This window comes from Patiria miniata, unplaced genomic scaffold (assembly GCF_015706575.1).
Source record: "Patiria miniata isolate m_02_andy unplaced genomic scaffold, ASM1570657v1 HiC_scaffold_1, whole genome shotgun sequence".
NCBI classification, from domain to species: Eukaryota; Metazoa; Echinodermata; class Asteroidea; order Valvatida; family Asterinidae; genus Patiria; species Patiria miniata.
Window position 1 is genome coordinate 6183617 of NW_024037047.1, and position 22972 is coordinate 6206588.

The following is a 22972-nucleotide window of genomic DNA, read 5'->3' on the forward strand; positions in this document are numbered from 1 at the left end:
AACAATACACCTCAGAAATCAATTGCTGCAGTGAGTGAGAAGCGACTTGTGAATGCCAAACACTTCAGTAACACGTGCAACAACTACACAGTTGTAGTTAGCGCCTCAGCAATATTGCAACTAAATGTAAGTTTCGAAAAAGAAAATATTGTCGTCAAAGTTTTATTCTTTGCTTCATTAATTTTCTGACAACTCTTTACTGCAGTTTTTTTTTTTTGCAGGGGTAGCCTACATTCTTTCCATCTAATATAAATGTAAAAACATTACTTGTCTAACAATACTGCATTACCTCTAAACTTTTCACTTTTCTTGTTTAATAACCATCATGTACATGTATATAGTAATGGTGATGGTTTGGTATTTTTTTTATGACAATGTATTTGTTAACAAATAAACTGTTTAACAATCCACGTTCGTAGTGGAAGTGATGATGCATTTCTCCCGAATGATGCTGGTATATATAGATATTGTTTTGGGGGAAAAAATGTATGCCAGTAATATTCTGCATTCGTAAGCGGGCTTGCCACGAACTGAATCGTGCCACCGTGCTGCTTTTTGCAAGTTGGTTCAAGTTGTAACCGCATGTAAACCGCATCCAATATCGAAACCAGTTGTACTGCCTTGCAGCGATTTTTAATTGTTTCCGAGTACAATAGAAAGACAATCAAAAAGTGCTGTTTCACTTTCGGGGGCATTCAAGGGTTTTTTTGTACTACTTGTAAGCTTGCGTAAAGCGAAATAGAGGCGGACCAGACTTTATTGTTTAGAGCACAGACCGCATGGATACGTTTGGGGGATTTGGGGAAGTAATCGGCAAATATTCAAATTTAAAAGGAACTACTTGTGAATTATACAGCCACGTGGAAAATAAGTCAAAATACTTGAATTTTCCCCCGATCGGCAGCTTTTTTGAAAATAGGGTTTATAGCAATAAAGTGAAAAATAAAAATTACCAAATGTACAATATTATGCGCAACTAAATACAGTCATTGTCTGGTACCATACAGATTGTTCATCTTACAAAAAAGTTTGTCTGACATATAAATTCTCAACATAAGTGGAACACAATTGATGAGAAAGTGTATGTCAGGAAAGTAGTTGTGTGGTTGTTGGAGATGTGGGTTTTCCTTGATCTTGGTGAAAATAATAATTGGATGATTTTTTTGGTCTGTAGATATTGAGACTCCAGCAAGTACCGACGTCAACATCGCCAGCAGAATGTATAGAGCAGGAGAAACGTGCACACTCAACCCACTACAGTTCGGCGGATTCGGCCAGGTAAGACCAAAATCTTCACGGTTAATTTTTGTTAACACCACAGCTGGAATTTAAGTGGAGAAATATTACTCGGCAATCGACTAAACTATTGGCATTTTCAACATTTTGCAAATCTCACAAACGAGGCGCTACTAAGCGGGGTCTTTTTTCTTTTTAATCTTACTCCTTTTCCAGGATAAAATTCAGTTCTTTCTGACTTATCGTCTATTTTAAAAAAATCACTCGAACGAGGATCATTATTCAAACTTGACAAGGCAGCCACGTGTTTCACCATCACGGAATCTTACACTAAAGAAGTTTCGCAATCGTCCTATCTTTGAAAAAAAAAGGGACTGCGGATATTTCCCCAATCTGACAGCAAGTCTTTTGATCAGCTATTCTTTTGTTGTCCATTTACACTGACTCTAAATGGAAATTTGAGGAAGTGTACCATATCTTTCTTTTGTGTGAATTTATGAATGAAAAAAAAATGGTGTATAGACGATTTTATGAATGGAAATGGTGAGTACTGTAATGGTGGATACGATTGCAATGATGTTATTACATATTTCGAAATTCTGAACTATAAAACAAACCAACCGTGTATTACCTAATATAGATATTATACATGTAGTTATTTTATGCACAAAGAAACATTATTATGCATATTAAACAAATCTCTAATTTAACCAAATGCAGACTCCACTGACGAAATAATTAATTAAAAAACACTGAATTCGATCTAGAAAGTGCTCGTTACCTAGTAATACCGGCGTCTGGAAGCTCAGTCATTCATTTTGATTTATTAATGGACCTTGAAACACGGCTCATCACTTTCAAAAATTAATGGAGTCATAGTCAATGGTGAAGTCTATAACAGACTGATTCTGAATTAACCAAGTAAAAGATAGGGCATGCTTTACTTGGGAAACGGAAGTACACGACGGTAATTAAAAAAAGTCTGGAAGCGATTAAATCTCTCCATTGTTGGGTTGACTGGCTAAGGAGACGGGTTGTATTAAAAGCCCCACCGGGTAGAAAGCCGTCCCTTCCCCGTGGCCTGGCCCAGTCAAGTCACGGGGCATTAATAGGGGGCTTCCGGGGCGTCACGATTCAGCAATATGCCGCTCGCCACCAAAACAAAAAACCCCGGGCTCCAAGTCACGAGAATAATTTGCTTGAGTGTTTAAAGTCATTATTGTACTAAAGCATTTTTGTTTCCAGATTTAGGCTGAGGGTGAAGGTTGCCTTGGGAATGGGAGGTTATCCTCCCAATTCTATCTTCTTTTTCTGAGAAATATTGCAAATCAATGAATTTCTTTTTGTACACGAACAACTTAACTGATTTGAATGTCGTGTTAACATTGAACCACTTTAAGAATGGTTTAATGTGCCAAATATCTGACAACACCTCGGCTCTCAGAAAGAAAATACCAAACGTATAATATGCTGACTTTAAAAACTGGAATAACCAGGGGTGTGAGTGACCACTGATAAAAATAGCTGAAAACAGCTAAAAAGGGTGTAAAAAAAAGCTGAACTTTGGAAATCTCCTATACTTTTGCACACAGCAAGTGAGGAAAAAAAAATACTGAAATCCAAAACAAAAAAAGCTGAAATCAGCTTTAAAGCTGAGATTTCACACCCCTGATAACAGAAACAGCACTCAGAGAAAATTGAATACAAATTTCTATGAAATTAAAAAAGGAAAATCATTATGGAAGCTAAAACTTAATGATATACCAAACAATACGTTTGTATTGTAAGGCCAATTGAAAATGAAAGAAAGGTATGAAAATAAAATCGGTCACAGAATTAAAAGCCCTGTACACAATGCCATTTTACTCTGTGCAAAAAGGTCTGGTTTTTCAAGGTCAGCGCTTATTGTGTGGGGAATTCGGTCATCGTTTTCAATGGCGCGGCACAACCAGTGGCTTCGTGGAAACCCGGTAGAGTCGGGACGAGGGGTTTTCCCTTCGCTTCCCCGGGCCCACACAGCTGGTGATGTGATATCGCAGGGCAGATAAGCACTCAGGGTCAATGACAACTTCAACCGCATGGCGCGCGCGCTGTGATTGGCGCCCACTGCATCAATGGCAAACCCCCGGGACCGCAATTGGTGGAGCCAGTCAATGGCGTGACGTATATAGTCGGTGCCAGGATTGGTGTTGCCAAGTGTGGTGGCATGGTATGCGATTGCGATTGATGCTCTGAGAAGTCTTGACGTCATTTGAAGATTGACTACAATACCCGGGTTTACCCAAAAAAATGATTCACTGATATTTGGTTAATCTGTTTCCATTCAGACAACCTTACGAACCGCACAACGTACCAAAACCACAGACCACAAGTTTACAAAACTTGATATGACGTGATGTTTATAAATAAATGAACTACGTCATTCACGTCTCTAACACCTAATAAACCATCGGGAAAGTTGTGAATACAAGATAAACAGTACAACCAAACCGATACTTTCTTAACACTCCCCCCCCCCCCAGTCTGCACAGATTTATTATGGGATTTTTTTTCATTCTGCAAACATTAAATACGCGCCAAATCAAATTCCATTCTATTTTGATTCTGTAAGACATGTGATTGTTCTCTAAGACAATGAACCTAAACCGTGAGGCATGGAAAACGACAATACCTCAACCAAATCAACATTTTTGATACACACTTCTTCAGGACAGTTTCTGATCCGACAACAAAACACGGTAAGGCAGTGATATGCCATTGACCTGTATAACCACTGCATGCTATCACCGATAACGAGTTCTATGTAAGACGTTCGTCGTCATGAGTTCTAAGAAACCGTTCAAGGCAGTGCGGTCCCCGAGCAAGTTTACGGCCGCACGCATGCATTACACACTCTCAAGGTCAACCAGTGACACCGTATCGAGATTATTCCACGAGTACAACACCCTAACGAAACCGGACGTGAAGACTGGTTAATGCCAGTTCGAAGATGATCAATCCAGATTTTCACCGTGAAACGAAAAAAAAAAGTTCATTGTCCTTGCAAATTTACCTGGCTTCCGTCCAACATTCGTGATAACATTTTTTTTTATGAGTTGGTACGCGCAAGCCTGCACGCGCTCCCTGTCTGCAAACAAGAACAAAGGGCAAAGTGTAAAATGGAAGCGTTTGCTTGCAATTTCGAGAAGCATGCTGAGCATGCTAACAACAAACGGCTACTGCACTGCTAAAAAAAAAAGGATTTTGTACTTTTCTTGATAATTATAAGAAAATATACCTTGATTCCAAAACTGTTTTCTTTCTTGTCATACTCCCTTGAAATTTGCTAGGGAGTACGACAAGAAAATATATCTTGAAACGACATTATTTTCTTATGTAAGAACATTATTTCTAGCAGTGTGGTAAAAAAACAAGCAGTCACGCAGCTTTATTTATGAAACGACGTCACTTAAATTGATATTAATCACAAGAAGTGGTGCTTGAAACTCAACAACCATGTCAGCAAATATTTGTTAGTATGTTTCAGGGAAATTCAATGCTTACTTTAGCTTCTCTTGACGTAGCTGTTCAGCTCTTTGGCCCAATATTTACAAAAATGACTTATAATACAATACTTCCGTTTCAACGAGGAAAGTAAATGATAAAAAAATATTAGATTTATCTAAAGGGTAAGAACTGCATGAGAGATGATGCACCGGCAAATTAAATAAACAATGAGTACACATTTTAAAGTGTTTCTTTTTTTTCTCAATTTGATGACTTTCCAGGAACTGAAACCCAGTCTGGACTTCAACATGTCCGGTGACTTCATCAATTTCGACTTGGCTTCCACCCAGTTCAACGACTTCTTCAGCTACAGCTCGGTCCCTGCAATGGCTGACGACTCCGAGATGGAGTGCGCCCTCAACGAAGAGACGATGCAAACCCACGAGCCGACCATTAAGGTGGAGGTGCCGGAGCCGTCATCATTGACTGAATTGATGGCGCCCCCACAGAGCCAGTATGATGAAGACATGGACCAGGTCCAACAGCTGATTGTGCGGGAAGTCATGGGAGACATTATGACAGCTTGCCAACTGATCGACATCCCCACAGGTGTGTATGACAGGAAGCCTGTGGGTGTTTGTCATGAGTTTTGTCACACTGAATACCAACAAATGTATCAAAGCCCACTCATGTAACTCTAAAACATATTCCAACATTCTTGTGCCAATGATAATCAAACTTAAAACATAAAAAATACTATCCTTCAATCTAAAAACAAAGCAACTAATGAGGAAAAATAAAGAAAGAAAGAAAAAGAAAAGAAAAGAGGTTTGCAACTGCTCAATTTTATTTGATCAAAATGTACAAAATATCCAATTGGAAAACGTTGCAAACAAGTAAAAGAGAAAAGTGTTGCCAGCTTGCTTAATACAAGTCATGTGCAACAATTCAGCTGTTTGAGATTTACCCAATAATGCTATCCAACATAAATAATTACAACACTGCAGGACAAATTTCCTGCATAACTTATCAGGAGCAAATGTTCAACTGATCGTGAGAGATATGACCTAAAGGTCAAAAGAAAATGAGGCCATAGACCTCCATTTCACTTGAAACAGGAAAGGAAGTGACAAAACAGACCACATTTCCTGCTGCTGAGGAAGTTGGGAACCAGAGAGTTCCAGATGGGAAGTGGTGAAAAGTCAAGGCATTCTCAGAGATTCAGATATGTGTCAATCTCGGAGCCAATCAATTATGTAAATGAGGCAAACAGGTGGATGCCATGCCCCCCCCCCCCCGACTCAGTTTAAAACTTTCATGAGATCTATTGGATTTTACCTGCACTAAATACTCAATCAACAACATCATAACAAATCTCAAAATGATGCCAGTTTGGCATCTGCCACTTGTACTTAAATAAACTTATGGAAAGTCAACAAGAAACTTCTCAACATCTGGTGACATGAAAGTATTCACAGAAACATTGCATTGATTGCATTGCACAAAATGCTCTCGATCATAATGAAAAAACCACTTAGGAAATTATGTCAATGAAATATGTACATTACCGACAGAAATCTAATGAACAATCCATTAAACAATCCTGATACAACTTCTAAAGAAATTCAGAATACCATTATTATGCGCATCTGCTGCATATATTGTGACTTGGCTCTTTTTGGTCAAAAGTTCTAGATTTTTAAAATCTTTAATACGATCCAAAAAACAATGAACCAGGATCCAATTTCATGAAGCTATTAAGAAAAACTGTGTTGCTAACTCACATTCTAAGCTGTAGCAGAAAAGTCATTAAAAGCAATTGATATTCTTTGAATCATTGGCTGGCAATTTGGTTTGGCTCAGTAAATCCTTTCTTGGCTTTGCATATCCATGAAAAGTATTTCAATTCCAGTTCAAACATATATTTTTAACTGGTTCATTACCTTTGGTTTCTCAATGTGTAGATCCATACACGTGGAACTCGGAGCAGGTTCAGAAGTGGGTGGAGTGGACGAGGCACCAGTACCGCCTGCCCGAGATCAACATTGGGTTCTTTGCCATGGACGGGATGAGGCTTTGCAACCTGACCGACGAACAATTCAGACAGATCCTGCCCAAGTCGGGAGACATCCTGTTTGCGCACCTGGACATCTGGAAGAATGGTGAGAAAAACAATTACAAATTTGAAATTGAATTTCAAAGTTCATTCAGTTATAGATGTTGATTGGTACTTGTTGCAAATCTTAACATTATTGGCTTGGATAAACTGAGTACATCTTTTTGACCAAGTTTCTATCAACAAAATATATCTTGATTACAAACCATTGTGGTGTTTTACATACTCATGAATATTTAAGTTTCCTAATGAGTATTTAAATTTCCTAATGAATATTTAAATGTCTTATTCTGTTGCAGCTACAAGAATGAAGTTTGCCGATGCGATCTTGTCCCCCTGCATCCCAGTCCCCCAGGTTCCGTTGGACGAAGTCTGCAGCTACCACATAGACCCCAGCTCACTTGGCGGATACGAGACATCAAGCACAATCTCAAACAGTGATGGTAAGGAGATAATTTATCAGAGAGTTACCCCCGATCTTCGTGCTTATAAATACTTCAGGAATGGTAAAGAGAGTTTAGTATTCATGGATGAATGGAGCCACTGCATAGGTGCTTCACTTTGGGTCATCTTATGATCCCTGGGTTTAGAATCTCACTCCAACTAAAGCAGATTTTTGCTCACTGCTCAAATGAGTGAAGCTATTAGAGTAAAGTGTCATGCTCAAGGACACAAGCTCCGAGAACGTAATTACCTCTCAGAGATTTACAAAAACTAATTACCTGCAAAATTGGCGTGTAATTTTATTTGCTTGTGACTGCTGCTGGGCTAACGTTTGCTGAGCACAACTTACCAAAAAGTATTTTCTAATAAAATGAAACCAGCCCTAATTATGATGTTACTCCATTGCTTGTTTCTGCGATCATCTTAACAAAATGAGTCTTAAGGATGCATGAGTTTCGGTATAAAACCAATTGATTATGAGGCTTCATAATTTTGTTCCTTTTTTTTTTTTAGATGAGGTTTCTATCCCATCTCCCAGCCCAACTGGACCCAACACCTTCATGACCCCTAACCACACCGGCGGCATCCACTTGTGGCAGTTCCTTAAGGAGCTGCTCCTGCAGCCAGATTCTTACGGCTACTGCATCCGGTGGTTGGACCGATCACAAGGTGGGTCTTGTAACTTGCTACATGAACTAGGGCTCAGAACGTACATGTTGTTTCATGTTTAGGTTCAGGAACATCAAATCCATTCTGCGGCCAAATGTAGAGTACTATACTATCTGATTTTGTAAACAGAGAAGCCACAGTGGAGACTGAAGCCCAGGTTTTGGAAAATGCTCAGGGCAATATTTTGGTGGGCTGACAGGATAATATTTCTTGGCTGTTTCATCTGTCCAGCAAATTCATACTTGATGTCATTCAAAGAAAGTTCTCACAATGAGACTTTTAGTTTCTGGCGTGCTTACAGACCTCAGGTCAAGTCCGGGTTGGAACAGAGTCTGTAGATCCGGCTTAGCGAAACTGGGTAATTGGGCAACACAAACAACAATTCTGTGATTTATTCGTACACGTTTTGAATAATGACATTTCTACAAAAGAAAATAAAATACTGAATGGTCAAATTCATAATGCTAGTGTGAAGCACCTAGATATTTCCAAAGATAGTGCATGCAGAATATGTTCACACAAAAATCATGATTTGATGAAAACTGACATCAAAGAAAACTACACGGTTTAGTGCATCACTAAAGAAGCAGGAAAGAAGCTAAAAATAGAAAATGATGTCAGCGTTGCCATGTCATGTTGTTTACAAGGTGCAAACAGGATATGAAATAGGATATCAAATACTGTTTGTTCTCACTTCAGTGGTGTTCCCAGAAAACATCAAAAGTATATTGATCACAAATTTGATTTACACCCTGGGAAAATTTGCCATATCTATGGTAAACCAACAGGATTTGCATTCTTACAATAAGTAAAAGAAACTAAGAAAGATTAACAGAATACAGTTTTCGGAAATTTCTTTTCAGACACCTGGTCTGTATTGTTAATACTTCTAGTCATAAATAAGCCCCTCTCCCCCCCCCCCCAAAAAAGGTAACTGAGGGTATTTTCCCTACGGATCATACTTTCAAGCATATAGTATTGGGTACCAATCTAGGTGAAAACAAGGAAGCAGAAATAATTAAATAAAACAATAATCTGTATAGTGAAAATTTGAAATTTAGTCTCATTTTTTTTCCTGCTCATTGTCTTTCTTGCATACAGGTATCTTTAAGATCGAAGACTCAGTTGAAGTGGCTCGGCTGTGGGGTCTGCGCAAGAACCGACCGGCCATGAATTACGACAAGCTTAGCCGCTCCATCAGACAGTACTACAGAAAGGGCATCATGAAGAAGACCGAGGTGGCACAGCGTCTTGTCTACCAGTTCGTGCACCCGTGTTAGAATCCTTGCCTGTTTGAGAATTGCAACCCATGTTAGAATCCTGGCCCATGTTAGAATGATGATATTGTTCCAATCACATGTTGAGGAACTCAATGTGCCTTAATGATACCATACAGAAATTGTACAAAGAGCTATTTATTTTCTAATAAATTTAACTTATTCTTTGTAAATAGTTTACAAGTTGAATGGTTTTAAAAGCAAGCTGCCATATGTCGCCTGTTTTATACTTCTTTAATTTAACAGAATTTGTTTGTATGACTTTGCTAGGTTTAACAGAAAGAAGTACTTTAGTAATATTAGAGCATAACTTTGGTATAAAATCTTCCAAATGGACCAATTTTTTTTAAGCCGAGGAAGAATATCTGCATATTATTTTTCATATAAAAATACATATTGTGTCTGAACTACTTAAATGCGGCTCAAATCCTTAAAGAAAACAAAAAGGAAAAACTCAAACCCACCTTGATTTTAAGATTCATGCTGATTATGAAAAGTAATTATAAGATGGTTTAAAGGCAAATTTCCACACAGGATGAAGTAAATTATTGACTTTCAGAGCAAGAGTTGTGAAAAATAAATCTAAACCAGTCAAACTTTTCAAACTAAAAGAGATTTTAACATCCAGAAACATAACAGTACTGTTTTGATACTATAATTCTAAATCCAGAGTTTTTATTAAGTTCTCCTAATTTGTTAGTTTTCTTTCTGGTTGTATATATACAGTATGACATTGGAGCAGCACATGCTTAACAGTTTATTAAGATATTTGTAAGAAACTTGAAACAAGTTGTTTCACAATTGTTGCAGCAGTATGTTGCGTTGAGGTATGTTCTATGAACAACTTCATATGTATACATTAAAACTCTCGAAGGGGCAGACCATGATATTGGTGGTGGTCGACATAGCAAAAGAAGACTGTGTATCGAAACAAATCACGAAACAACAAAGACAGTATATTTTGATACATACTGCAAAGTGCCTTCAAACAGAAAATTATAATGGCTTCCTTTTAATTATTAGGAGCACCACTTTTCTGACAATTTATTTCACTTTTGGACAGCCTATGATACACAGTCGATTGTGGTCCCTAAAACAAGCCCCTTCAAGATTTTTATATAAAGTATTTTTTAGCAGCATTTTTTTAGGTTGGCTAATTTGAATAAGTTTTATATTGTGTGATTTTAGAATGTTTTCCATGAGTTGTGCATTTTTATGAGTTGATCGTTTGTGACGTGATATTTTGTTTTATGAATTATTACTTTTTGTTTTGAATGATTGACCGCAACAGTTTTTAGAAATTAATTATATATTATTGATACATGAATATGAAACTTGTTTCAACTTCATGGCTAGAGCTTGTCCAGTGTGCAAAACGTTATCGTTGATGTTCATTTTATAATTCTTATTGCCATATGATGACTTGCTTTTTATGTTTTTATATTGAAGACCAATTAAATATTTTTGCTTATTTATGAAATGGAAAGAAACTTTGCTGAATTGCTGTTTTTCTTGTTAATCTGTCTGTCTTTTGGATCTGTTTATCCAATTAAATTCAATTAAATTCAATTCAACAGAACTTAAAATGTTCATACTTTAAAAATAACTCAAACTGCAACAAAGATAATGATTAATAGTGAAAAACACACAATGAAAGTCATAAAGCCAAGTTTGATCGAAATACAACCAGGTATAATTGACCTATCGCCGTTTGTGAGTTAGCCACGCCCTTTAGACAATTACCCTATGCAGGCATACAACTGGGAAGTCACAAAAAAAAGAGGAAATTCAAATTTTTCCCAGATTTTGTACAGTGTTTTTCTATATTTAATGGCACACATGGGAAGTAAAAAAAGAGGAAATCGGCTGATCCGAGGAAAAGTTAAATGCGTTGTTTTTCCCCAAGTTAGTCATAATAGTCTCTACGTTTTGCCAATTCATCCAAAATAGTACTCACTATTGCCCCGTCATTCCCTTTGAGTTTCAACTCAAGTACGCCATCATATTTGTCTAGTCATCCAATTGATAATAGAAAAATATAGTACCGGTAGTTACAAATTCGTTTTGGGTAAACAAAATAGTTATGATGATTCACTCCAAGATCTAGTGATACTTTATTTAACAATTTTACTATGGATTTTAACAAAAGTGTCGCAGTGCACCATTGAAGCCTTTTAACTGCTTTATGCTTGAACAGGCAGACAAAGAAACGGGTCCCAAAAAAAAAAGAAGCTAAAAGCACATGGATAAAAGCAACAAGGATAAAAGTGACAGCAACAATGTAAAGGGAATAATTTATTATAAGGAATTATATAGTTGCCATTCATAACAGCATGGAGAATTGTGCAGATTCATGCCATGAGAAAGAAAATTATGTCACTGATTTTTCTGAGCTGGGAGCATTGAGGCAATTTTTGGGACCGGAGTTCTGAAATCTTAAGAGACTAAGAATATGAGTATAAAAACAGAGCAGATTTTGCAGGTTGGAGAATGGTAAAGACATGTGAATGGCCGGGACAGGCTTCGGGGAACAGGAGAGGCAGGCCAACAACTTATGTTTTTTTTTTTGAAGTAGAGGTACAATCCAGCTCCATTCCTATCTCTAAGGCAAACCTAGGGTTGCAGATAAACTGTCATAGACCTGTGATAATTAGGCCTATGCCCACTTCCCAAAATAACAACTCATAGTCTCCAAGATATTTGAGACACACGTCAAATTAAAGCTTATTTCGTCATCTTGCATTTTCTGTTCAATTTTTTTTGGGGGGGGGTGTTAGACTTTTGGGAGAAAATTCCATCCAAAGATGATCACCCCTAAAAGTATATAGTCTTGAAGCCCATCGGCATTTTGAAAAAGGAATGCATGTGCTTGCAAAACAGAGCAATGAGTAGGGCCTAATGTCATCTGAATTTCAAAGAAATTACAAGCTGGCAGTCCTCTTCACGGCTTCCATCCATATTTTGTACAAACCCTCAAGTTCATGGCCCATTAAATGCTCTAATACCAGAGAATTTGAGGGCATGCAAATCCTGGTTTGCAATTAAATAGGGCCTATAGGCAATAAGGGCCTATTCAATGGACTGCACAACAAAGTTACCATCGACTGTCAAAATTGGGTGGGTTTTGTAAATCATACAAGAAAGATAATATTGTTATTCAGCAGTACATGGCATTATAATTGAGATTAAGAATGGTGGTTCGAACCACTGCTTAATATGGTTCTACTGGGCCCTTTATCTGAGGGGAGGGGCATGGGGGGGGGGGGTGGAGAGCATTTTATATAAGAAAGTAAAGTCTGTCATTAGCCAATGTGGCCCATTATAGGCCAACGTTAATTTCCGGTTTTGCATGGGACTGAGAATATTTCTACTCCCCCCAGATGCTAGTCCGACGCACTTACTCCCCAGTTCTCATTTATGCTCCTGGGCAGAGAGAGGCAAGTGGGGTGAAGCGCACAGCTTGCCCAAGGACACAACATATGCACCAGCAGCTGGATTTGAACCCCGACCCTCTGATCATGAGTCGATGAACCGTAATCACTATATAGGCCACATTCTCCACTCGTAGTAATGTCCTAATTGGGTTTTTAATTTTTTTTGATAGGTTTTCAAAAACAAGGTGTGCAGCTCAGCTGTAATATGATTAAATTATGTGCATGTGCCGTGCTCCTCCGTGTACGCAGGAAGCCAACAGATCATGCTATGTCTTTTCATTATACACGGCTTACACGCACAACAAAAATTCAGAGTGTTGTTACTGGGGATGCAACCTCGTGCCCCGTGGGTACGATCTTGCAGCGCCATGTTGTTTCCCATCATGCCTTGCGCGATCGTAACCCCTGGAATTGTGTAATTTAAATATACCAAAATACGGTACATTATAATTAGGGCTGCAGTTTATCCGTTTTACGTGCCGGCGCCATCTTTAAATTGTTAAAAGTTGTGATTTTGAAGAATCAATCCTTTCAAACACAACGTTTGGACGTTGTGTTAATTAGCAAAGATTTGTATTAAATGTACGTACCCCTTTCGTGCCTTTACAACCACAGATACAGGGGTTTTTTAGCGAAAAACGCGGCTGACATAATCCATATCGTAAAGGCTTCGCGACTTTTGAATCATAATTTTTTTTTTTGTACGTGACGTTACGTGCAAAGCTAAGCACGCGAGCGCGAGCGCATTATGGGCGCGCCCGGCGTGCAATCTTCGAAATGCCCGCGCAGTACGCTGTGAATATAGCCATTCAGTGTCATTTACGTCATCATCACAGCCAGGGGTTAGTGTAAGGAACGAGCAGGCGCCCCTGGAGTCGAGGCTACTGGGGATGCATATGTTGCAACAAATGATGGGGAAGTAATATTACGGCAAGTCATATGACCAGCTCATGACACATTCCTGTCTGCTTTGTGGGATGAGTAAAGTTCAGTAATTGTTGCAGTTACAACTTCCCAAAGGATGTACAATACAGACAAGGGATTTTCCCTTGCAAGGAAGAACATGGATTGCATTTACAAAAACGTGGAATCCAGAGATTTGAGAGCCAAGATCATGAACAGGATTTCCAGTTGGAATGGAGGTCTCATTTCGATAAACATTAAAGTGAAGGAGCCATCTCATCATAAAATATTAAAGATTTTACAAATGAACGAGATTTTTCTGTGACGGAAAAAATAATTGACAACTTTGTGTACCCTTTCAAAGAAAACTGTAGGATTGGGTTTATATTACAAAAACGTGGAATCGAGAGATTTGAAAATCAAGACCATGCATGGACATGATTTCCAGTTGCAGTGTTGGAGTCGAGTCCATAACAATTAAGTCCATGACAAGTATACCGGTAGTTTTATTAGTAAATCACTTGTCCCAGTTACAAGTACCAGGGGCTGAACAATGACAAAGGATTGCTTCAGTTAACATTCATGGTTTAAAGCATGTGACTAAGACTGGAAGATCTTGTGATGGACTTACATATGTGTATGAGTACTGTCCAATTGAGGTGTCAGCAACTTTAAAGGGAATATACAACATTTGCAAACATCGAAAAATAAAACTACCAAGTTTTTACGAAATACCTTAATAGGATTTTGGTAAATGACAGTCTAAAGCATCCTGTAAAATTATGGCACCTGGTGTGAAGTCATTTTCAAGAAAATGGTATTTTTGTAAAAATTTCCAGCGGTGGTCAGCCGACCACCGTTGGAAAAATCTAACTATTTTTCAACTACTGCTCCAACTTTACACTTTTTCAGTCCAAATTTTGTTTGCTATTGGTTACATGTTCATGTACGGGTGCAGGCCAGCTAGACTGGTTCCCTTACCTTACAATTTGCTGGCATCTATAAATTGATTCATTTTATCTTAAGTGGAGTCAAGGAACCAGACTACTTGAACATTTTTGTTTTTCTTGGTTTTTCCAGCATTTTCGATCACAAAACTTCAAACTTGTCAGTGTAACAATATTTGATCTATTATACTAACCCCTCAAATAGTTCATTTCTGAAAATGACAGCAAAAGCCAATGATGTACATTCCCTTTAACGGCTAACTTTAACGGTTAAAATAACGTTAACAGTCTGTGCATTCTTCTTTTGAATGTCAAAAGCTATTTGAATATTTGGTTGATGATCAAATATTTGAATATTCGGTTCATTCGCGACAGCTCTAAAAGTCCGTAATGGTCGAAAGTCAATAATTCGATCAATCACTGTTTATCAACCCACAAAATGCAATTGGATCTCTCGACAAACAATATACTGCCTGACAAATAGGAAGTTGTTATCATAGACACTAAAACAAAAACAAACAGAATCAGGTCACGCTGACTCTCTCAAAAGGAAACACGATGAAGGGAAAGCACCAGAAGGTGAACGAAAGGGGCTGAGGAAGGAATTAAATCATCATTGCACATGTTGCAACTCTGCCCCCGCAAAAGTACTTTCGATGATCGATTATTTAGAATCAATACAAAAGAGTTTTCTTCATAGGATTCCAACCTTACAAAGCTGAAGGAAGGGTTAAATGAACAGTGCTATTTATTTAAATAGACCTATGCATTAAAAACAGGTAGACATTATAGTGACAGTGATTCTCCTGTGACTGTGATGCTCTTTTGTTTACATCAAAGTTTGCTGCAAGATGCTTAAATGGTTCCTTTGTCTCTTATTTTAAAGAAAACGTAGCGAAAAGGCTGAAAAATATGTTTTGCTTAAATCTACTTCAAGGTAATTAATGCACAACATTTTCAAACATCAAAAAACTAAACTATCAAATTATTATGAAATGGCACTTTGCCGTACTTTCTTTTTTTAGAAAAGTGCATTTTTGGTTTCAATTTCCAATGATGGTCGGCTGACCATCACTATTCGTTGAAAAAAAATACCCTTTTTTCAAATACTGCCCCCAATTTACTTACTCTGCATTTTGTTTGTAATCTGCTACGCATCCGTGAATGGGTGCAATCCAGCAACTTCGGGCGATTCACAAAAGTGCGCCTCCAAGAGTTTGCAACGCGTTGGCCAATCACAATGCACAAAATCTGTCGACCCAATGCGCGTTTGGAAAAGGTCGACTGATTTCGCGCATTGTGATTGGCCAACGCGTTGCAAACTCTTGGAGGCGCAGTATTGTGAATCGCCCGTATTAATGAATGGTAACCCTGACCTGACAAGTCCCAATGTCTACGTGCTCCGTAAATTTGTCTGAAGTATAGGGTCAGGGAATCAGCTACTATAAGAACAGCCTTTTCCCTTGATTTTTTCCAGCTTTCACAAATTTATTATAAATAAATAGAAACCTTCAACCTCAGTGTAACCATATTTGCTATAAAATACGAATCCCCATGCCATCCATTTCTGCAAATTACAGCAAAATCAAAAGTTGTACATTACTTTTAAAGCAGCAAGAGGCACTGTATACAGCGGTGTGAGTGACCACTGATAAAAAAGCTGAAAACGGCTAGAAAAGGTGTAAAAAAGCTGAACTTTGGAAATCTCCTATACTTTTGTACACAGCAAGTGAGGGAAAAAAGCTGAAATCCAAAACAAAAAAGCTGAAATCAGCTTTAAAGCTAAGATTTCACACCCCTGTGCATAGTTAATTACGAAGTTGTTTAATATGAACAAACTCATGGCTCCCTTTACTCCAAGGCCTTTCACTGATTAATTACCGTAGTTCGTTTTGCGGTTTTCTAGAACAGGAGGGAAATGGGAAGTGGTTTGAAAACCTAAACACAATTTCGGTTTGGACAGGAAATTTGAAATGGAACTCGAACGTTTCCAAATTTATGGGGCAATGTAATGGAAAGAATTACATCATTGATTTTTGGATGGGCCATTTGCCGAGTGGACAAAAAGAGGCCCATATTTGGCTAAAATAATTAGCCCATTATCAAGGCCATATATGAGTAGGATGGTGAATTTCTGATGACACAATGGATTGCTTTGTTTTGCAACTATATCATCATCAGAAATGAACAATCTCAACACAATTACCCCGCCATATATCTCAATGACAAAATACAGAAAAACAATACAATACAAGAATTTCAGGGTTCAATCTGTCAAGAGTTCTGCAGGTAAATCAGTTTAAATGTTTACCTGTTGATTTGTGAGTTGAACATAACTAGAAGAACATTGAATGCAGTGACTTTCGGACATTGGCCATTTCTTGAGTTTGCTGCAAATACAATGGAAAACATTCACAAAAGTGAAACAAAATTTAACTGCATAAAAAATGTCTGACCATGTATATAATTCTAAAAGAGCTATTAAATAACAACTCTCAAAACTACATATTTAATAAAACAAAACACAATAATCAACAAATCATTTTGACAGTGTTAAATATCATCTTCTTCAACCAATCCTATTTCTTCTAGGCTGTGGCCAAAACACTGGCCATTGTCATCAAACTTTTAAAGCATTCTCATAAACTTTCTCTAAATATTCCAGTGCTCTGATTGGAAAAATCCAGGACTAGCTGACCACATTTCTGCATTCTATCCTAACAACCGGCTGCCACACATCATTTCGCTGAACCTAATGCAAGCTTAAAGCAACCCAATAGTTGAATACATTGCTTAACAATTATTTGATTGCCCAGTGATCAATTTTTGTTCAAGCATACTTTATTATAAAGTATGGTTTCATATTGGGTAATTATTGTTTAGAGTGTTTTTGCGCATGGGAGCGCGCATGCTCTCCAGTGGTATATGCAATGAAGGGCATCAGAACAAGTGGGGATGTAGATTTAGATGTCAGATTTAGAAATGGTTGTGGACTTAGAAAACAGGTCACAGCTTACTTAATCAGTTCAATTGTGTATCTGCATGTAGTAATTTTTATCTACTTGTTTTAGACCACAAGAGGGCAGTATTTAAATTGCACATGCCAAGCAAAAAATGTGGTCATTGTTCACATGAGAGAGGGCGCTGTTTCACTTTTACATGACCACAATTCTACTTCCTAGTTGAAGAGTGCTCCATCAGCACCTCTACCTGCATGATATGTATAAACGGATCATAGTGGCAGACATTGGAATCAAGAAGTAGTTTGAAATCAGAGGGTAGGTTTTCTTTGGTCCAACTATAGTGTTAGCAAGCAAGCATGATCGAAACACGTAGCTCTAGCATATGGAATAAATTGGAGTATAGCTGCATGTAGTTCGAGTATTAAAGGGAATATACAACATTTGCAAACATCGAAAAATAAAACTACCAAGTTTTTGCGAAATACCTTAATAGGACGTTGGTAAATGACAGTCTAAAGCATCCTGTAAAATTATGGCACCTGGTATACTGTCATTTTCAAGAAAAGTGGTATTTTTGTATCAATTTCCAACGCTGATCGGCCGATCAGCGTTGGAAACAACTGGCTTTTTTTCAAATACTGGCCCCAATTGACTATTGCACTTGTTTGCAATCGATTACAAACCTATGAACGGGTACGAGCCAGCTAGACTGGTTCCCTGACCTTACAATTCCCCAATGTATGTAAACTGCTCTGTTTCTTCTTATATGGAGTCAGGGAACCAGACTACAGGTAAATGATCGTTTTTCTTGGTTTTTATAGCATTTTCGAACCCAAAACCTCCAAAAAGTCAGTGTAAGTATATTTGCTTTATATTTCCAATCCCCCAATTCCATCCATTTCTGAAAATTACAGCAAAAGCAAATGATGTATATTCCCTTTAAACTTGGACCCAACTTATCGCCTATTTTAACATTTGGACACATGGTCTGGCGATAGTAAGGTCCAAGTAATAGTGCGAGCTGGACAACATCATCCTGTCACTGTCCCAAAAACCAACATTTTCTAACAAAAACCATCCAATTTCACCTTCAAAACGGCCTCTAAATTACTAGATATGCCACCTGAGTAGTCCGAGTAACTTGGACCCAACTTATCGCCTTTTTAACATTCGGACATGGTCTGGCGATAGTAGGGTCCAAGCTAATAGTGCGAGCTGGACAACTCAATTCTGTCACTGTCCCCAAAACCAACGTTTTCCAACAAAAAACATCAGATTTCACCTTCAAAACGGCCTCCAAATTACTAGATACGCCAACTGAGGTACAAGTAGACATCGATAATTAAGATGGTTGTACTGAAGTTTACTTACGATCCGGATGGAAAGTGAAATTTCCCGTTCATTTCCGAGAGCTCCCCTCGCGATCGTGAACACGTTAAATTTCTGATTTGTGTTAATGTTTGAACGACGCAATGTGGTCTTCATTCCCAGCGTACATTCGATGGTTCCATTACGAACGGTAAAAGGGAATCGGGAACCAGCTTGAACTGGTATCCGTCCATAAAAGCTGCCCTAGTTCCCGACCCCCTATTATCGTTCGAAATGCACTTGTGTTTACGAACGTGATCCAGTCTACTCATTATCATAATCGATGCATCGCACGCGATCGGTAACGGAATCGCACTCGTGCATGTCGTGATACGGGGACCATCGAATGTACGCTGGGCATGAAGAAGAAATCGCGCCGTTCAAACATTAACACGAGTCGGAAATTTAACGTGAAATACGCTTACCGTAAGCAGGGACTTTTCTGCTACAGTAAGCAGGGATTTTTCGCAAACGGTAAGCAGAGCCAAGATATTGAATACCGGTCTTAACTCTTAGATGTTCAGTTACCATAGTAACTCCTCCTGGTCTTACCGTATCCATGAGTATCTTCTTTTGCAGCATAGCCATCTCCTTGCGCAGTTCTCCTTGGACATTAATCTGCTGATCAGTGTGGGACTGTTCCAACTCACTCATCGTCTAAATATCAAAATCACAACACAAGAACTCACAACGACACTTTAAAATCAATCAACTGTTCTGGGAATTTTGCAGACTGTGATGATTACTCATTTGTGAAGTGTTCTGGCAAAATGAGACAGCACTGGGCAGAGGTCGAAATGAGGGTATGTGGATGGGTAATATGGAAAGAGAATGAAATTTTCGTTACAACACTGTATTTATTTCACTTCAATCGGACATTCCGTTAACAAGTTAAGGCTGTGGTGTGCGACAGTAATGACATTGTCATTACTTTTTTCAATAAAATATCATAGGCGCTTGCAGTGCAAATGTCTATTCCATAGACTACGATATTACTTCCAGCCATGGCCAAGTAATAAACCAGTTCGTTATTTCAACTGTGCATGTGCACAATGATATGGGTCACAGGTCATTTGGGATAATCGAAAGCACATCGTGTAACATCACGTCTAGTGTTCTCCAACTTTGAAAATTAAAGGTCGGTGCGCCGTCAAACAGCGGAGGGGGGGGGACGCTATATGTTAGGGGCGCTATTTGCCGTCATATATTTCTTTTTGCTAGGGGGCGCTATTTGCAGATGAACATGTAATTTATGTATGGCTAACAGCTTTCAGGCCATTTCTAACAGAGTAACAGTTAAGTACAATACTGGCTCAGGCAGCATCGTCTTTTTTAATACATCAGTGACCAGGGACTCTGAGGCAGTTTGGCTTTGAGACTTTTGACCTGATCGATTGCTACAATGGGCAGGCTTGTCAGTTTGACAAGTGTTGCATGTTACTGCTTCTGGCAGAGTTTCTGGCCAAAATATACCCTGGAGGGTAAGGGTAGTCCCACTTGTTTGTCTTTTTTATTATTTTTTTCATTTTTTTTTTTAAAGCATGGCGGCAACTTTTTAAGTTTGGCAGGTGCCTCAGAAAGCATGGCGGGGCACCAGGTTATGTTTACACGTTGGAGTGATTTTATCCCGAAATGACCTTTGGCCTGGCCTACATCATCGAGATTCTTAACTGGCTTTCAGATGCTGCAGTACCTGTATAATAACAAAGTTTTGAATACAGTAGGGGGCACAAACCAATTAAAATTAAAAGAACCATCAATTGGAAAATTAGTAGTGGTTACCTTTGAGTATTTATCAAAGAGTTGTCTGATAGTCTTCAGGCGCTGGGACATGGTGATACGGGATTGCTGAAATAACTTCTGCTGCTGACTGAACAGTCTCTGATGGAAGGACAGATGTAATTTGAATAAGTTCAGGATTTGAAAAGGGGGAAAACAATCTACACAAAATGTTTTTGTGGACTAAAAACTGAAACAAAAAGGCCAATGCAACTTTTGAAAGGGGACAGATGATATTTCCTGTTCGAATTTCTTTAACTAAAGTTGACCTACTGAGGCTAAATCAGGAATATCTCCCAAAACCTTGTTTCGGGTAATTCGCTCTTTTCACACTTCCGCCATTGGGCATGCAGAGCCTCGATCTGGCAACTTTACACAATAAAAATAGCCGGTTCAGTGATCTGAACCCCGACCCGGGAATCACTGAACTGGCTATATTTCTTGTGTAAAGTTGCCAGATCGAGGCTCTGCATGCCCATGGCGGAAGTGTGAAAAGAGCGAATCGGGGCCTGAAGTTGGATATACAATGTACATGAAAAATCATATATCTATTTGCAAATTCCTAAATTATCAATGCTTGACATAGGGCTGTCCATTTTTGAACAGTTTAGTATCTGATTACACAAAAGTGTGTTGGACCGAATATTCAGATATTCGAAAGTGCCAGCTGAAACTGTGCATAAAGTAAAAATACATGTATATTGTTACCTGTATTTTTTCCTCTTGATCTTTGACTTTGTTGACGTCAGTTTCCCACTGGTCCAAGACGCTACCCAGCTGCTTGTTGTATTCCTCTTGCAAACGGTTCCTGAAAATTAAAAGAGCAGTTTCTAAATTTCAAAATCTATATATTTTTACTCATCACATTGTGTAATGGGAGTTTGGTCAAATGGTTAGAGACTGTGACTCATAATTAGAGGGTGAGGGGTTCGATTCCAGTCGCATATGCTAGCCATGTTATGATGTGTCCTTGAGCAAGTCACTTTACACCCACTTGTCTCTCCCCACCCTAACATGCCTGGAGAGTGGCAATATTTATTGTGTAGTGGTTAGAGACTGGGACTCTTGTTTAGAGGGTCAGGGGTTCGATTCCCGATATGTCCCTGAGTAAAGCCCTGTCCGCACTGGACTTTTTTTGGTCAAACTAACCGAGACTATGGGTACTTTTCCCATTTTAAGTCCAGTGCGGACAGCCTAGGACGTTTTCCTCTCAGTTACTTTTCCTGAGTCCAGCGGTTACTTTTACTGGCCAACTGCTGCCCAGGAAAACTTCCCACGCGCCCAGGAAAACTGACCGAGTCGCTTTTCCCGAGACGATTAGTCCAGTGCGGACAGTGCGAGTCGGTAAAAGCGGCTCAGGAAAGCGTACATCCGGCCCGAGCGCCCTGTTATGCATACAGAGACCGCACGTACCTGCACGTGCAGTGGCCGAACATTATGTAGAAACACGCTGCGGTGTATTATCAAGTCCGAGCGGTAAAATCTCGTTAAAATATATATTTCAACGGACAAATACATACACAGAGAAGAGAGATCAAATTCTGAGAATTAATTTGCGGAAATTCTCTTTCTCCACCGATGTATGTTATTTTCTACGATCCAAATTCGTCCTGATACGCTACTGTAGTCATGCACGGAACATCATGGTCCGGTACCGTACGTAGGCCGTAGTCACTGGTTCCCGGCCCACATCATAGCTTCGATTCTGTAAGCATGCGATGGGAACCAACGAATCACTGATGGCACTGCTGCCGCACGGAACATCGTACAGCGGCATGGCTTCGACGACGTGCATCACAAATGCGTCAGAATTATAGGCCCTTTCGTCAAGATTTAGCGTGTCAAGATGAAATAATATCGTGTAAACGATTATGTTATGCATACAAATGGCGTGTGTAATATTACTGAGCGTATCGGTGGCTGAAAATGTGATCGGCAATTTGTTTTCTGCGTACGGTGAGTCATTATACTGACACTGTGACAGCTCGGTTAATTCTCCCACGCGGTCGGGGTAAAATTTCCCGTGTCGAAAGTCCAAGTGCGGACAGTGGTCACATTTGAACATTTTTCATTTTACCATCGTCTCGGTAAAACCTTCCCAAAAAAAAGTCCAGTGCGGACACGGCTTAAGCCACTTCACACCCACTTGTCTCTCCCCACCCTAACATGCCTGGAGAGTGGCAATATTTATTGCGTAGTGGTTAGAGACTGGGACTCTTGATTAGAGGGTCAGGGGTTCGATTCCCGATGTCCCTGAATAAGCCACTTTACACCCACTTGTGTTTCTCTACCGAGGAGAAAGGCAAAAATGGTTGAAACTTTGGCTCATGATTAGAGGGTCAAGGGTTCG

General features: G+C 39.0%; 2 protein-coding genes across 2 annotated transcripts in view; one reads left to right on the forward strand and one right to left on the reverse strand.

The window, feature by feature from the left end:
- LOC119719393 (SAM pointed domain-containing Ets transcription factor-like) lies at positions 1-10718 on the forward strand. The gene is made up of 7 exons (XM_038188865.1): positions 1-126; positions 1175-1278; positions 5004-5331; positions 6687-6884; positions 7138-7281; positions 7796-7951; positions 9053-10718. The coding sequence occupies exons 2-7, from the start codon at positions 1219-1221 to the stop codon at positions 9229-9231; spliced, it is 1065 nt and encodes a 354-aa protein (XP_038044793.1). The 5' UTR covers positions 1-126; positions 1175-1218; the 3' UTR covers positions 9232-10718.
- The window catches only part of LOC119719473 (synaptonemal complex protein 3-like), a 27316-nt gene continuing 9891 nt past the window's right edge, over positions 5548-22972 (reverse strand). The window contains exons 6-10 of the mRNA XM_038188983.1: positions 21331-21430; positions 20626-20724; positions 19396-19500; positions 16824-16902; positions 5548-6873 (exon numbers count right to left, since the gene is read on the reverse strand). Coding sequence (XP_038044911.1) covers positions 16849-16902; positions 19396-19500; positions 20626-20724; positions 21331-21430 — 358 coding nt within the window. The 3' untranslated portion in view covers positions 5548-6873; positions 16824-16848. The remainder of the gene's footprint in view (positions 6874-16823; positions 16903-19395; positions 19501-20625; positions 20725-21330; positions 21431-22972) is intronic.